The sequence below is a fragment of the Mya arenaria genome, chromosome 7 (genome assembly GCF_026914265.1).
Source record: "Mya arenaria isolate MELC-2E11 chromosome 7, ASM2691426v1".
NCBI classification, from domain to species: Eukaryota; Metazoa; Mollusca; class Bivalvia; order Myida; family Myidae; genus Mya; species Mya arenaria.
The window spans coordinates 40,341,723-40,356,272 of NC_069128.1; the positions used below are offsets into that span (position 1 = coordinate 40,341,723).

At 33.9% G+C, this 14,550-nt stretch overlaps 1 protein-coding gene across 1 annotated transcript in view; it reads right to left on the reverse strand.

Annotated features, from left to right (window-relative positions):
- LOC128240004 (uncharacterized) overlaps nucleotides 1-14,550 on the reverse strand; it is a 136,786-nt gene that overhangs the window by 46,959 nt on the left and 75,277 nt on the right. Inside the window, exons 37-53 of the mRNA XM_052956480.1 lie at nucleotides 14,430-14,519; nucleotides 13,204-13,332; nucleotides 12,320-12,453; nucleotides 11,217-11,421; nucleotides 10,444-10,527; nucleotides 9,159-9,233; nucleotides 8,405-8,502; nucleotides 7,300-7,519; nucleotides 6,807-6,932; nucleotides 6,060-6,230; nucleotides 5,585-5,779; nucleotides 4,742-4,813; nucleotides 3,395-3,721; nucleotides 2,340-2,450; nucleotides 1,503-1,610; nucleotides 800-901; nucleotides 60-407 (exon numbers count right to left, since the gene is read on the reverse strand). Of these exons, the coding sequence (XP_052812440.1) occupies nucleotides 60-407; nucleotides 800-901; nucleotides 1,503-1,610; nucleotides 2,340-2,450; nucleotides 3,395-3,721; nucleotides 4,742-4,813; nucleotides 5,585-5,779; nucleotides 6,060-6,230; nucleotides 6,807-6,932; nucleotides 7,300-7,519; nucleotides 8,405-8,502; nucleotides 9,159-9,233; nucleotides 10,444-10,527; nucleotides 11,217-11,421; nucleotides 12,320-12,453; nucleotides 13,204-13,332; nucleotides 14,430-14,519 (2,595 nt within the window). The remainder of the gene's footprint in view (nucleotides 1-59; nucleotides 408-799; nucleotides 902-1,502; nucleotides 1,611-2,339; nucleotides 2,451-3,394; nucleotides 3,722-4,741; nucleotides 4,814-5,584; nucleotides 5,780-6,059; nucleotides 6,231-6,806; nucleotides 6,933-7,299; nucleotides 7,520-8,404; nucleotides 8,503-9,158; nucleotides 9,234-10,443; nucleotides 10,528-11,216; nucleotides 11,422-12,319; nucleotides 12,454-13,203; nucleotides 13,333-14,429; nucleotides 14,520-14,550) is intronic.

The window sequence follows — 14,550 nt, forward strand, 5'->3', positions numbered from 1 at the left end:
ATGAATATGTTTTATATAATCTACATGAATTCAAATGCATATATTTAAATCATATGTACCTTCACATGGGTTAGGCATCAAGGCAACGCTTTGAAACAATCCACGGTTTACTTTAATGGAAGCATTATGAACTAATATGTCAACGTCCTGTGCCTCAATTAAAACACCATCGTATCCCCCCGGCCCCAAGCCCGTCATAAACGAGATTGATGTATTGGGCATTGTTGTGTATGTTTTCAGCATTTTTCTTGGTATATAAGTCGTTGTCAAATTTCTATTCTGTAGAGCAGCGGTCCGGAGAAATTGATTATGTCCGTAATAAGGTAAAAATCCGACGATTAAGCAACTGTCAACATCAATGGTAAACTGGGGTGAAATAATATACGCAAGTGATGATGTTACATCCACTGAAATAAAAACAAAGTTTTACAAGTTCTCTTCAGACTATTCTCTTCCAAGAAATGTCGTTTTTCTACAGACAAGAAAAGTTATTATATATTATTTTGGAGACAAACATAAACGTGTTTAAATGTCTGCTTTACAGAAAAAAAAGGATAATTACTGTCCGAAGAAAATATTAGATAAAGAACAAATTAAAAGGAACAAAACAGCATATACATAGTTGATGCTACTGTATATATATATATAAATAATACACAAAGTTGCCAAACAAAAAGAAAGCAATTGAAAATCAAATTGTTTATATATGCCTATCAGAATATTTCAATTTAAAAATAAGAACTAACGTAAATACTATACGTTTATAATGGCCTGATAAACAAGTAGGATAATATCTTACACTTCCCAGCATTTGGACCACTCGGTAAAATGTGAACGCCATGAAGTTGGTATTTGCAGGTACCCGATGGCCCAAGCCTGAAGTCGCACTCAACAGATCCATCTGGTATTAAACATTTAAAATAAAATTACTACCGGGCTAAGCCGGGAAGCAATGGTAAACAAGTTATAGAACGAAATGACAATCGACACTAAGCATTCTGCCGTAGAGGTAAACCCCGGATGCAACACCAAAACGTTGGCGTAAGTAAAATTTAAAAACAATGAGTAAAAATGTTTTATGTAATAGAATATTATTGTTACTAGCATGTTTAATACTGCAAAATATTTATCGAATTGTTGAATTAATTTATGTTTGATTAATGTATTTCCATTGTCAAATCCAAAGTTTATAAACAAAAATCATTTCACAACCAGAATTGATGTAGTCGACACCTAAACGTTTTTTCAACTTTGTGTTTTGTCATGCTGTTGCAATAATATATCGCCAAAAGTTGTGTTGCTGTTGTTGTTGATTTGGTTGTTATTATTTATGTAGCATCAATTGTGTTATTTATAAATTATTTAATATAAAGAGGTGTTTGTTTAAGCAATAAATGACAGCACTTGTAGGTGCATTATTTTCAATACCCGTAATGTTTCGTTAATTTTCATTTGTTTTGTTTTGCCTATTAGAGAAAAAACGTTATAATAAATGTACCTACCACACATTTCGTCCGATGCATCAGCGCAGTCGGCTGTTCCGTCACAGTACAGACTATTGTGAATGCATTCTGTGCTAGTTGAACAGGAAAAGGTGTCTGATCTACAATCTGCGAAATGAGCAAATATTCGGTTAATCATCAAATGCATTGGCAACACTGATTTATACTTAAACCACAAGAGACCGATTACTGACACAAACAATTCTAAAAACTGATAATGTTATTCGAATATCCAACCATTGTATAGTGGTTTGGGTTATTTTGTAGTCGACAGGGGGTATAACTTATCAATAATGAAAGACAACATTATTGACCTAGCTGCACTTGAGCGCATTATTTCTTGCTACATACTAAGCACCAAATATTATGTAATATTTTGAATGATTTGTCTTTAATTAACGCAACATGAAAAGGGTTTTTTACAGCATGATCCCAACGACAACGATACCAAGGCAATTACTTTACGCAACCAATTATCTTTAACACTTGGACTCCAAGGTGATTGCTATACCTCAACATTAAGCTTTTACATAGTGCTCCTATTGTCAAAACACACGCTCGTAGATTGTTTTAAGTGGATTATCTTATGAACAAAAGAGAGACATTGATAAAGCTGCAAAGCTTCAATCCTAATCGTTCCGTGATTAATTTGGAGTTGAGCTTATACCACTGGTTTATGTATACTTATCATTACAACAGTAAATCCTTTGATTATGCTTAATTTTTACAATTATTGGTGTTGCTTTATTGAAATATATAGTGCATGAACAAAGCGGCAACTTTTATAATACAGTTAAGTATTATATTGAATACGAGTCAAATTTTGTTTTAACGTACCGCATCCCTCCTCGTCTTCGCCATCGAGACAGTCACGAACGCCATCGCATAAACGATCATTATCGAAGCATGTTCCGTTACATTTAAATTCACCCTGGGCGCAGGACATACCTGTAATACAATTCGTTCTTTTAGCAACATCGTTATACGATACGATTGCGCTAATACTAATCCCGTTTTTAGAACAAACTAGGAACACAGTAATACCAGTTACTTTCTTCTTAAAAATATTGAATGATAAACTGATAAAATAAGGCAAAGCTTAGCCACTTGCTATCATTCTTATTTTGTTGATAATTATAAAGGCAGAGGCAATATCCTGGTGGTAAAAGTCATACTGTTTCAACCCATTGGTACATTTTTTAATATTTTATGAAACGATATACAATTGTATATCATTGTAATCAATTAATCGAAAATGGAATAAAGATAACTACATCATAGAATAGAAAATGTGTTTTAATTTATAACTTTGGTTAAATATCCTGCTGCAATGAGATGGGCTTGTTCCTACAGTCTCCATTGTGTTATAAATTCAACGATTTAGTTTACATTTATTTTCCAGTAACATTTGTTTTCTTATTCTTATTTACCTCGTGCAAAAAACAGTACCCATTGTACTTGTAGTCGTTGAAAGAAATAAGTTATCAATGTTTTACTAAACGCCAAATAGAATGCATATCGTACGGACAGACGAGTCACCTCCTTTAACTCTAGGCTTACAGAAGCATACCATCACAATTAAATTCGAATAAAATGCATTCATATAAAATCATTATCATTTATTCACGTAATACAACTTTAAATTTTATAAGATTTCTTAATTAAATGCAGTTTTTGCGACTTTGAGTTGATGCAATTTAAGTTTTAGCTCTATTGTTCAGACAGCTCAATGCTTATCACTATCGATTCCATTTTTAAGTAGAAGCCAATACAGATTTTTGAGAGGCAATAAAAATACTTGTGGATCGATCCCACAACGCATTGGGTGAGGGGTAAACACCTTAACCATTATACCACGCTCATCAATCAGTTAAACACTTGAATTGACTTACCTGGTGAGTGACATGTTTCTGGTTGAACATGGATGTAGTTCAACATAATTTCCCGCAAAGGAAAAAATTGTAACCGCAAAACGTACGTCTGATGGCCTGGTATGTCCACGGAAAAGTTTCTGCCAATACCTTGTTGTATGGCAATTTCAGTTTCGTAAAACCACAACACGTTTTCGCCATCACTGTTGAGTAAAGCTAATTTAAACTGAGACATGACTAATCCGGACAGTCCAATTGTTATGCAGTTCTGATCCGAGTCAAACATAAATGGTGGGGAAAATACCGCTCCCTCGTCTTTTCTGTCAGGATCCGTACTTAAGTCGCCGTCTGAAAACGTTGTTTGATTTCAATAACTGTCTACTAACTGTTACATATATCGAGATACTGTACACAATCATAACATATATTTCGTTTGATTGACAATTGTATGCCTTATATAACTGAAAATGGCACGACTGAAGTACAAATATTACAGAATCAGGCATTTCGTTTACATATTTTATTGTACCAGGCAATATATCATATAAACAATTATTCCCACTGCAAACTTAAATGTTCGCCAGTATCTAGTGCGAGTACATGTTCATTAACTCGTCAAAATGTGATTGAAATGTTACTTTGAACAATACGTTGGTGTGTTCTGGGCCCATTTTCACTATCGTTTTTGTCTGCGTTTGAGACTGAGGCACGGAAAATAAAAACAAATTCATAAAACAAAGTTGCTTCCCTGATTCTTAATAATGCTATTGTGACAGAAACAGCAATAGTTTTAATTATTCGCCTTGACAAAGGGTTACTGCAACATATTTGAAATATGCCATTTTAAGTATTGCGATTTATATGAAAAACTACAGATACAAACTCAGTAACCAAAAATTTAAACACAAACGCCGTTTAATGGCACAGGGTAAACGTCAAAGACATAGAACACAAAAACAAAATCACAAACAAGGAACATGGAACAACAGCACAAAACTTTACAAACAACTCAATGCATATATATATATATTATTTATAAAAAAAAACTAGGTATGTTTATCAAGGATTGTTAGGTACCGCTTTGGAACGGTCATTAAAATGTAAATGTACTAGGGGTTTAAGCCTGTTTACGTGTACAAACCTCATCCTTAGACCCAATCTCAGACTCAAGACGTTAATGAATATAAGCCCTTTGTCTTTTCAAAGAATTGATTAGCCTATTTAGGCGATTGAAATACATTCAATAATAGCAATGTTGCTTTAAAGGAAATCGATACTGTAACTCCGTCCGAGGGATATGCATGAGATACACATTTTACGTATACAAACTTACACTACAGGTTGTTATATAAGAAAATAGCAGAGTACCTTTCCATATCATTTTATCAACATTATATCCACAGGACATTCCATCTGTAAATCGGCATTCAACACTTCTTTCTGGAACATATGTATTGGGTTATATTACAACTACGAGACTTCAATAAACGGTAAACATTTATATAAGGCTAACATCACTTAATGTGTGACGCTTATCAAAGTCCATGCGGTCGAATGACCTTTAATGTAACAAATGTATCGCTATGGAAGAAAGGATTTTCGTATGCTCCCCTTATGGCAGTCAGAAAGACATTTCACATCATATATCTGACGGTTATTTCAGATTTATACCAACATCCCTTTTAAGTTTGAGGATACTAGACATAGCTACAGATTGACCTGCTTTTAATTTCTGTTAGGAGTTTATGAGTTATGAATAGTTCCACTAAAACATTTGTGTCCTCCTGACATAAGTGATTTTATGAAAAATGTTGTAATATTATGAATTAGCAAAATGTGTAATCCAGTAAACTCAACCTTTGTTACATTCATCTAATTTTCAATGGGGTAAATAATGGAAACTGGGTCCTGACTAACATCCTTACCAAGTTTGATAGCATTAGACCAAAACATACGTACTCAAGTTATCTCATGGCAAGATGTTTTTGTTCAAGTTCACCGCGACCGTAGCCTTAGAATATTGACCTCATAATCAATAGAGATGTACTGTAGGTCATGAATAACATCCCAACCAAGTTAAGGGACATTAGGTCTAAGCGTACTCTAGTTTTAATTCGTCTGACCGACGAATCAACAGACCGTCAGACATGTTTAAAGCAATATAACCTGCTTCTTCAAAGGAGAGCATAACGAAAAGAATGACTGTCTTACCTGGACATTTCTCCTTTTCAATTCTAATGTTTTCTACCCATGCGTTGACGGCAAGTGCCATCAACGAAATACTAGTCACATTGCCTGCGGTTGAAATACTGCAAATATCAAAACAGAAACTACTCTTCGGTTGTGGAGAAAGTGGTAGCTTCCTAGTGTAGTCATTCATGGTGACCATTAAATATCCAGGAAGGTCTGAAATAAATGTTCAATCGTAAGGTCTGCATCTCAAATTGTATGTAATTCTCAGTTTGCACTTGTGATCTTATGATGCTGATCACATGTGTATGTGGTGTTTAAACGTTCTTTGCCTCAGGTTCATTGTCGTTTTGACCCTTGCATGGTGCCTCCAAAGGGGCTTTTATATTTTAATTTGCGACTGCTGGGACTAACCCTGTAGCTTCCTTTGTATCTTTTTTTCTATTTGGATTGTCTACGCTTGTCAAATAATATACGTTTAACAAGGAATGCAAACCTGTTCCATTTTCACCCATGTATGTTGATCTGTTTACAATGCTGAAATCGAATGACAAACTGCATCCTCGTGATTCCAAATCGATGATGAAAGGTTCAAACACTATTGAAGCCCCATCGAGGTATGTCATTTCTTCTCTGTTTTCGTCCATCATTATACTCATGATATGACCTGAAACGTTCATGAATATTTTTTTAAATGCTGCTCCGTCGAGGCATTGCGTATTTAGCCATAGCTTCTATGTTGATTTTGATACATAAAGTTGTAATTTTCTCTGACCCTGGTAAACTTTGCCGAAATATCAGAGACGTGTATATGAAAATATTCGAAGAACAGCAAATTGGACATCCATCCGATCTCAAGCAACTGGCATCACAGGAACGTTACCGGCCTTTGTTAGGTTATACAACAATGACACATTGTCACAAATGGACACATTTAGAACACGTTACCACAGAGACCGATATTAAATCAAATATAGACGTACATGTGTAAGGATAAACGAACAAAATACATACAAGAGAACACACTAAGCGAGAATATGGCGCATAGTTACAAAAACGATAATGTACTAAATAGATCACAAAATGAGAACAGTAAAATGAGAGTTTTTTGGACAAATTGTCGTTTAACATATAACATTTGTATGCTGAAACATGAAACATAAAGCAAATGTTCGAGCATCTGGTAGATTAAAACCTGCCGGAAACAGAGTAAAGCAAAAAGTAACATTTTAAATGTGTTTACCCTGATCTTTATTGTGAGACTCAACAAGCTGCCATTGGTAGCGGGAAGTACAAGATCCATACCCGTCTGTTGTTGTATAGCTACAAAGGTTGTCTTCAAATGTGCAATCTCTCGCCGACAAGGGTACTGAAGTGAACGAACAAAGATGTTCTAGAGACAATTGACCAGTTGCCATAATATTTTTTTTTTAGAAAATGAGAGCATATTTTGAATTACATAAACCTCAGCAAAATTGCAATACTTCCATTGGCGACTGGTCAATAACAATAACTTATTGAAAATTATGGGTTCGTTTTTGGATTGGTATAAACCATCTGTAAGGGAAAAATATGGCATATTTTCTCTATGGCAAACATGTTTGGAATATGAAAACAACTTTAAAGTGTATGTCTGCATTCTCACCAAAATAAATATACGTATTATAGTTTAGATCAATGATTAGGTGACAATAAAATACTAACGAGTAAATCTGACATAGAATAAACAAAAATACCTTTGCAATGACCTTCTTGCAAGGCAAAGTCATAAATCAATGTTGATATTTGTTTGTCCATTGTCATGTTGTTAGGAAGAAATGTGTCCATAAACCCTATTGACAATGTTCCGTTTAGATCTGGCGAAATATCTATACAATGAATGTTTTCATCTTCCGACGGCAGCGTTATCTTGCTCAGTTGAATAGTTTCGTTCTTTGAATGATCATACATCCAAACCTATAAATTAAACGTTTTCTTATGTATCGTGCCATTGACCTTAATACTAATTGCTGATTATTTTACCTGAAACATGTTTGTTCTGTATTGTGTAATCAAACGTAAAATGACCAATTACTCGCAACCTTTAAAATGTTATCACATTATTGTGGGGTTACCACAATCTTGATAATTAGTCATCGCTACCTTAAGGTATCTAAGCATTATTAAAGGTACACAATGTTTGAAAAAGCTGCTCATTTCATTTGTCATTGGCATTAGTGTTGAATTCGGATGCCTGGTGTCCTTATTCAATGTTGGTATTGTTTGAAAGGAAAATGATAACTTATACAATGTAAAATAAATGACTGAAAATACCCCATAAATGAGGTTAGGCATTTTTTGTTTCGACTGAAATCTGACGCGACATCAACGATTGTTGAATCAATCAAGGTCAAAACAGTGTGTTATCTGCATTAGTACACTATTTACATATAAAAGTATTTTATATGTTATTGATACTAAACTGTTATGAGGTCATCCGGCACCAACGTTTCACATAATTGTACATTGGAAAACTTTATCCATTTTCTTGTTTTTTTGTTTTTTTTTGTAGACCTTTCTAAAATAAATATTCAGATTCATCCCAATAAGGAAATTGTGATAGGGCATAAAATAATGCTCGTTTTAAAGAAAAATAACCATAAGCATCAAATTGTGGGCGGATTATGTAGTTGACGTAGTGGGTGACATTTTTGAGGCACAACTTTTGACTTGCGCGTGCTCCCCAAAGACGCTAGTATAAGTATATCCTCATCTTAAATGAATATACCAAACACAAAAATAACAAAGATGATGGCGTGTGTCAATTTTTTTTATCAAACACTTTTTACTTGTAATTGTTACCTGAAATATCTCCTTCGCGGATTTCCGATACTTGAAAGTGAGTTTAAAGGGTCCGCCGGGATGTTCAAACATACGAGTTTCCAGTAGTGACGATAATGCTTTATAATAAAAAATAGATAATTTTTCAGTTATGTTTAACCACGTGCATATGAAAGAACTAGATTTATGGCTACCCAACAACTGTGGACAATCCAAGAAACGTGGCCAGAATCAGTACCATATACTCGTTGCATGCAGGATATGAGGGCAGCATACTCCTCCTGATTTTATCAGAATGCTATTACGATATTTAAATAGAAAGGCTACTGGATATCATTGACCTATGATAAATCAAAATGAAACATGTTAAGAGAAAAATTAATAAATAAAATGGCGCAGTTTTATTCAGCCACGGTTTAAATCAAACTTAGTTGTGCAAAATCAGGTGATGTCAATAAGAGTAGTAACGTCATTTTGATCGAGTAGAGGTTTTGTATTGACCACGATTGAGAGATTAGACACGGTTATGCGGCCGCCAAATGTTTGAGCCTTACATACATACTATGTTTGCATATGTTTATAATACATTTATTAAATTACCATTAAAGCAGCTTCTTCATGTTGGTTTCTTTTTATATTGTTAGTGTCAATATCTTTTCAATGTGAATTAATTGTCGAATTTTCAGATTCTGTCAAAGTGCAATAAGTCACAAAATGTAAAAGATAACTACGCTTAAACTTGTATGCCGTAATACGGTTTTAAAGTTGAGCATACCAGAACTCGAAGCATTTGCGTAGCGTATTGTGAAGGCTGGGCCGTTTGTAGGGTTTATGCTGCTATTCGAACGATCTGAGGAAGAACGAAAAAATACATTGGAGTTTACAAATAATTGCACAATGTACATTAAAGAACCCCTTTGCCTTATGGTATTCAGAAGGGTTTCTTTCTAGCAACACCATTTGACAAGTATAAGGAGATAATGTTTATTCATACACCTTCTAACAACATGTTATTAATAAAGAATATACATTCATAGACATCAGTAATGAAAATCTCATAGTATAACTACTGTTTGATATTTCAAAAAAAATAGATTTTGAAAATGTATATTTTTAAGTGAATAATTCTATGGCATACAAACCATTTTAAAACGACTGGTTTTATGTTTTCTTGTGAATTCTGGTGTTATGACATTCATTGACTTCAGAATAACGATTATTCATGATTACACTGACCAGTACTTTTGTTGTTGTATTCCTTGTTAAATATGGAAATTTTGCTTTTTATGTCTGCCCAATTTGCAACAACAATATGTTTTTTTACATTAGGTGTTGAGGTACTAAATGCTTATTAACCGAACCTTAACTATGTTCTTGTTTAAGGTATTCGATGTACATTCATGCGTTGTGCTTTACAATTTTAGTATCCTGTGAGAGGGTTTAATGTGTAGATATACAATTTAAAACAAAATGATAAAAAGAATGTTACAAACACGCTGTTTTCTCTTTGAAGTATTCAAAACTTGGTCATAGCACTTCTAAATTCAATTGAAATGAAGAACATAATTAGGAGCCAGCATAACAATATCTGTAGTGTATTTCAGTCATTCAGTTTACGGGTTAATATAACAATAAACGTTATAACAATGGTAACAAGCGAAATATTGCATCAAAAGTTAACATTACGGTAAATGGCAGAATAAAATAAAAAAATAAAAATATTTGATCATCCGGTACCTTTAGTACTTTTGACCGTTAACTTTCTACCTTGTACTTCAATGTATATCCAGGTGTGCCGGCAATATTGTTTTAGATACATGAATTTATAGAAGGTTTTACTGCAGTCTGTCAGGCAAACCTCGTTGTTCATCGAAATCATTAAACGACTTACCAAACTGCCAACATATAATACGGCTCGATCCGGAAATATAAGTCAGTAACTGGGTTGCTATCAATTAGCATTCTTAATCAAACAAAGGCATTTGTTCTTTCGGTTTATGTTTCCTGTGCTTCCGAAAAAAACATCTAGAATTGAATTAAATGTTACAAACTGTACATACCTAGATATTGCCATCCAAATTGAGCGGAGTCGTTTCTGTATAACCAACCACAATCATGGTCGTTGGAACACTCGAACACTGGATCTAGAATTTAAGGGCGTTTTTGTTGATACCAAACCAGTTTCAGTTTTAGTTTCAATAGTTCCAGCAGTTTCGAAACTGCTTATGATAGTTTTGCTTGAAATAACATATGCATGGTTTTGTGTACAGTTTCACCAACATGGCGGAGCTACTGCATGTCACGATTATTTATAAATTATTAATATTACCTTTTTTATTTAGCCCATTTTCCATTGTAAGGCATTGCTATCAAAAAGATTGAGTTTCAGCAAACATGGTTGATCACTTTCCGCCATGTTGCTTTTAAAGTAAACTAGTTATCGGATGGAACGAATCGATGAAACCGCCTCAGGTAGGGGTTTCGATAGTTTCAAAAACCGGCTTCGGTTTTCGTAAAAAACGATTAAACTGATTTTGGTTTTATTTGAAACTGTTACAACAAATGCACAGTTCATGAAACCGATATAAAACCGAAAACAGTCTATTACCAACAAAAACGCCCTAAGATAATTTATTAGTTCAGGACAATATCATTTACAAACCGGTTTACTAATTAACAGTATTTATGGTCTGTCATTCAAACGACCATTATTACTCCGCAATTCAGTTGTTGCTGCACATCTTACAATTGTTATTGTACGTTTAAAACTGTACGTTATGAATATTAAAAAAGCATTGATTAAATATGCCAACTACAGTCAGGTGATACATACGCGGGCATTCCTTAAGAACCTCCACATTGTCTAGGCCAATGTCTGATCTTGGATTACTTCCTCGAATGGCTTTGAACTCTATCCGCAAATCGCTGGTAACATCAATCTCTTTTGGGATTTTCATGCATGTCATTTTGAAAAAGTCCATTGTGTTTTCGTCAATGGTTGATAAATCATAAACTGTTGTATTTGATACAAGCTGTATCTGGATTTGATAGAGTAAAGATACATTATTAATCAGATCTAAAAAAAATGATGATGATAACAAAAATATAAGAAATACTTTAACGTGTGAAAGGGTCATACATCGAACAATATGATTTCTTTTGCAATGTCAACAAAATGTTTGTTTCATAAAACATTATTAAAAGCATAAATTACAGTTCTGTTGTGTATTTAAGAATGCGACAAATACGCACTATTTCACGTAAGTAACGCTTTTTTTAAATTGATTCATTTAATGGTAGGATTAACAAGAGTCTGTTCAAATGTGTGCAAGTAACTTCTTTTTTATCAGAAATGTAAGTTAAAAACCCTTAGTTGAATGCATATAAGGAAATTTATATACATAACTCAACGGTCAACTATGGCAGTCGAACAAAAAAAGCCCTGTAAACTCTCTTAAATTGCTCAAAATCTCCTATGTTGTTCACAGACTTACTCCACTTCATATCCCCAAATTTTCCTAAACTTAAAGTTCACATGCACTCCATCAGGACTTTTGGTGTTAAAGCAAACTTTTGCTTAAAAAGGTCCTAAATTATTGAAATCGTTTTATTTTTCACAGTAAATTACATGACAAGAGTGATTAGTATTGCCAGTGTTGACTTCAAATGAGAAGAGGCTATATCTAATGGAAGACGTACTAACGTTAACGAAGTGAGCGCCTCGACGCAACCTATTGTGTATTTCAATTGTCTATAAAAAAAACTCTGTATGTAGAGTATGTACTATTGGACTTGTTAAACTGCAAGTAGACAAGTTAAATATCTAATTTTTGTTTGTTTGTTTGTTTGTTTGTTCTACTGTCCTTTCATTTCGTCTTTGAACGAAAAAAGGTAGATATGCTAGTTTGATACCAGTGTTTATGCAGTATAACTTACCTTTAACACTCCTGCATCTGATATAAAATACTCCAAAGCGATGGCTTTGTTATCTCCAAGATGTGGTAACGTAAATGACAATGTTGTATCATCCGATAGTCGTCCATAAGAAGCATCAGCCATCATGTAGGCATCTACAAAAAGAGCATCATAATAATATATATGGCCGTGTGAAGCATTAACGAACATGCAGGTGACTTTAACAATAGCATCATAATGTAAGTGTGTCTGTTTGAAGCGTCGGGAAACAATAACCTGAAAGACACTATAACATGAGCATCATAATATAAATATGAATATAAATATCATATGATGCAACAGCAAACAAATAGTTGTCTGTAATAACACTATCTTGATAAAATATATATGAAGCATCATGTTGGCTACTTTAATAAAAGCATCATAATAGTATGTATATATGATGACGTATCAACATAGCGTTGGGTGGTCACGGATTTTATGCACTCCAAGTAAAAAGTTCACTTTTCTCAGATTTGTTGCACTTTGTTGACACTGTATGTAGTAATATAGGTATATTAACACCTTCTCCGTATATGATGTCGACTTGCACCTTTAAGTATTACGTTGTCTCTTATCATGTCCTTCGTTACCTGTAAAATCTATTGTAAACTTTAAACAAGCCTTACGTGCTCCACTTGCTATGTCATTTGTAAATGTTAAATCGTGTATTTTGTTTTTCTCACAGGCCATGTGGCTTATTGAACATGTATTCAAAATAAACCATCTCTCTTTCTATATATGAGGCATAGGTGAAAATACACGTCGTCATATGATTGGGTAACGTCTAAACGAACCCTTACACAAATAGTGTTCCGCAGCCTTTATATGTTTTCCTCTTCAATTACATGTCCAAACTAACATACCTTCATTATCGTCGATATATCTCCGCCACTTGTACACAGACTTTGACCGGCCACATTTGTTACAATCCACGGACACGCCACATGAAGATAGTCGATCAAAAGAGCACCATAAAACATCCAAAAGGGATTCTGCAACGAATACAAATGCTTCCAATACTTATGTGAAAGAAATACAGAAACAAGCTCAGTAGCAAAAACTTTTAAACATAATCCCGTTTTATGGCACAGGGTAAACTCCAAAGACATAGAACACAAAAACAAACAAAAAATCACAAACAAGAATCATGGAACAACGTCATAAAACACTACCTAATACCTAATACATACCAAAAGTGAACCAGTGCTATTTTGTGTCCATTCCAATTCAACATTGTGTGAATCTCATGAATATAATATACGGCTTAATCTAAATTGTACTATTTTTAAAGAAAATTCGAAAATGTTGCACCAATCAGTGCGGGCAATAAAGCTACCTGAATGCTTTTTTACTCGTGGATTCGATACAGCAGTTTAATGTATCAACTAATATATCTGAACGTGTCCAAGACCAATCGAGTATGGTAAATGGCAGTTCGATGTACCAACTATTCTGTCTGAATGCTTTCGTACTCTTATATGCTATATAGCAGTATAAAGTATCAACTGGTCTTCTGAATGTGTTTTATCTCGTGTATGCTATATGGCATTTTAATGTCTCAACTATTCTATATGAATATTTTCTTTTCAATATGACAATTCAATGTATCATCTGCATGCAACATAGTGATTTAATGTATCAAGTACTATCTGAATGTGTTTTACTCGTGTATGCTGTATAGCAGTTCAATGTACCAATAACTCTTTCTAACTGTATTTTTATTTGTAGATACTATACATGAGTTCAATGCTCCAACTACGCAGTCTAAATGTTTTCTGGTTCGTGTATTCAATACAGCAATTCAATGCATCAACTGCATGTATTCTTACTCTTATATGCTATATAGTAGTCAAATGTACCAACCACTGTTTCTGACTGTTTTCTTACTCATGTTGGCTATACTAACTACCATGCCTGCATGTATTCTGACTCCTGTACGCTATATAGCGGTTCAATTATCAACACATACAATGTAATTAACCATTTAAACTATAATATTATGTAAATTAAACAAAACACAAAACAACATGTAGTTCAAATTATCAAAGCCACACATATTTGGCTCTTTTATTAAGCTGTTGGAGCATACCTGCACAGACACCGGGTGAAACCATGATATCATCGACAGCAACCAGAAACAATGGGTCTGACCCTCTGATGGCATAAAACTGAAGCTTGTCTGGAAAAGATGTTCTCATTAAAATCTGCAT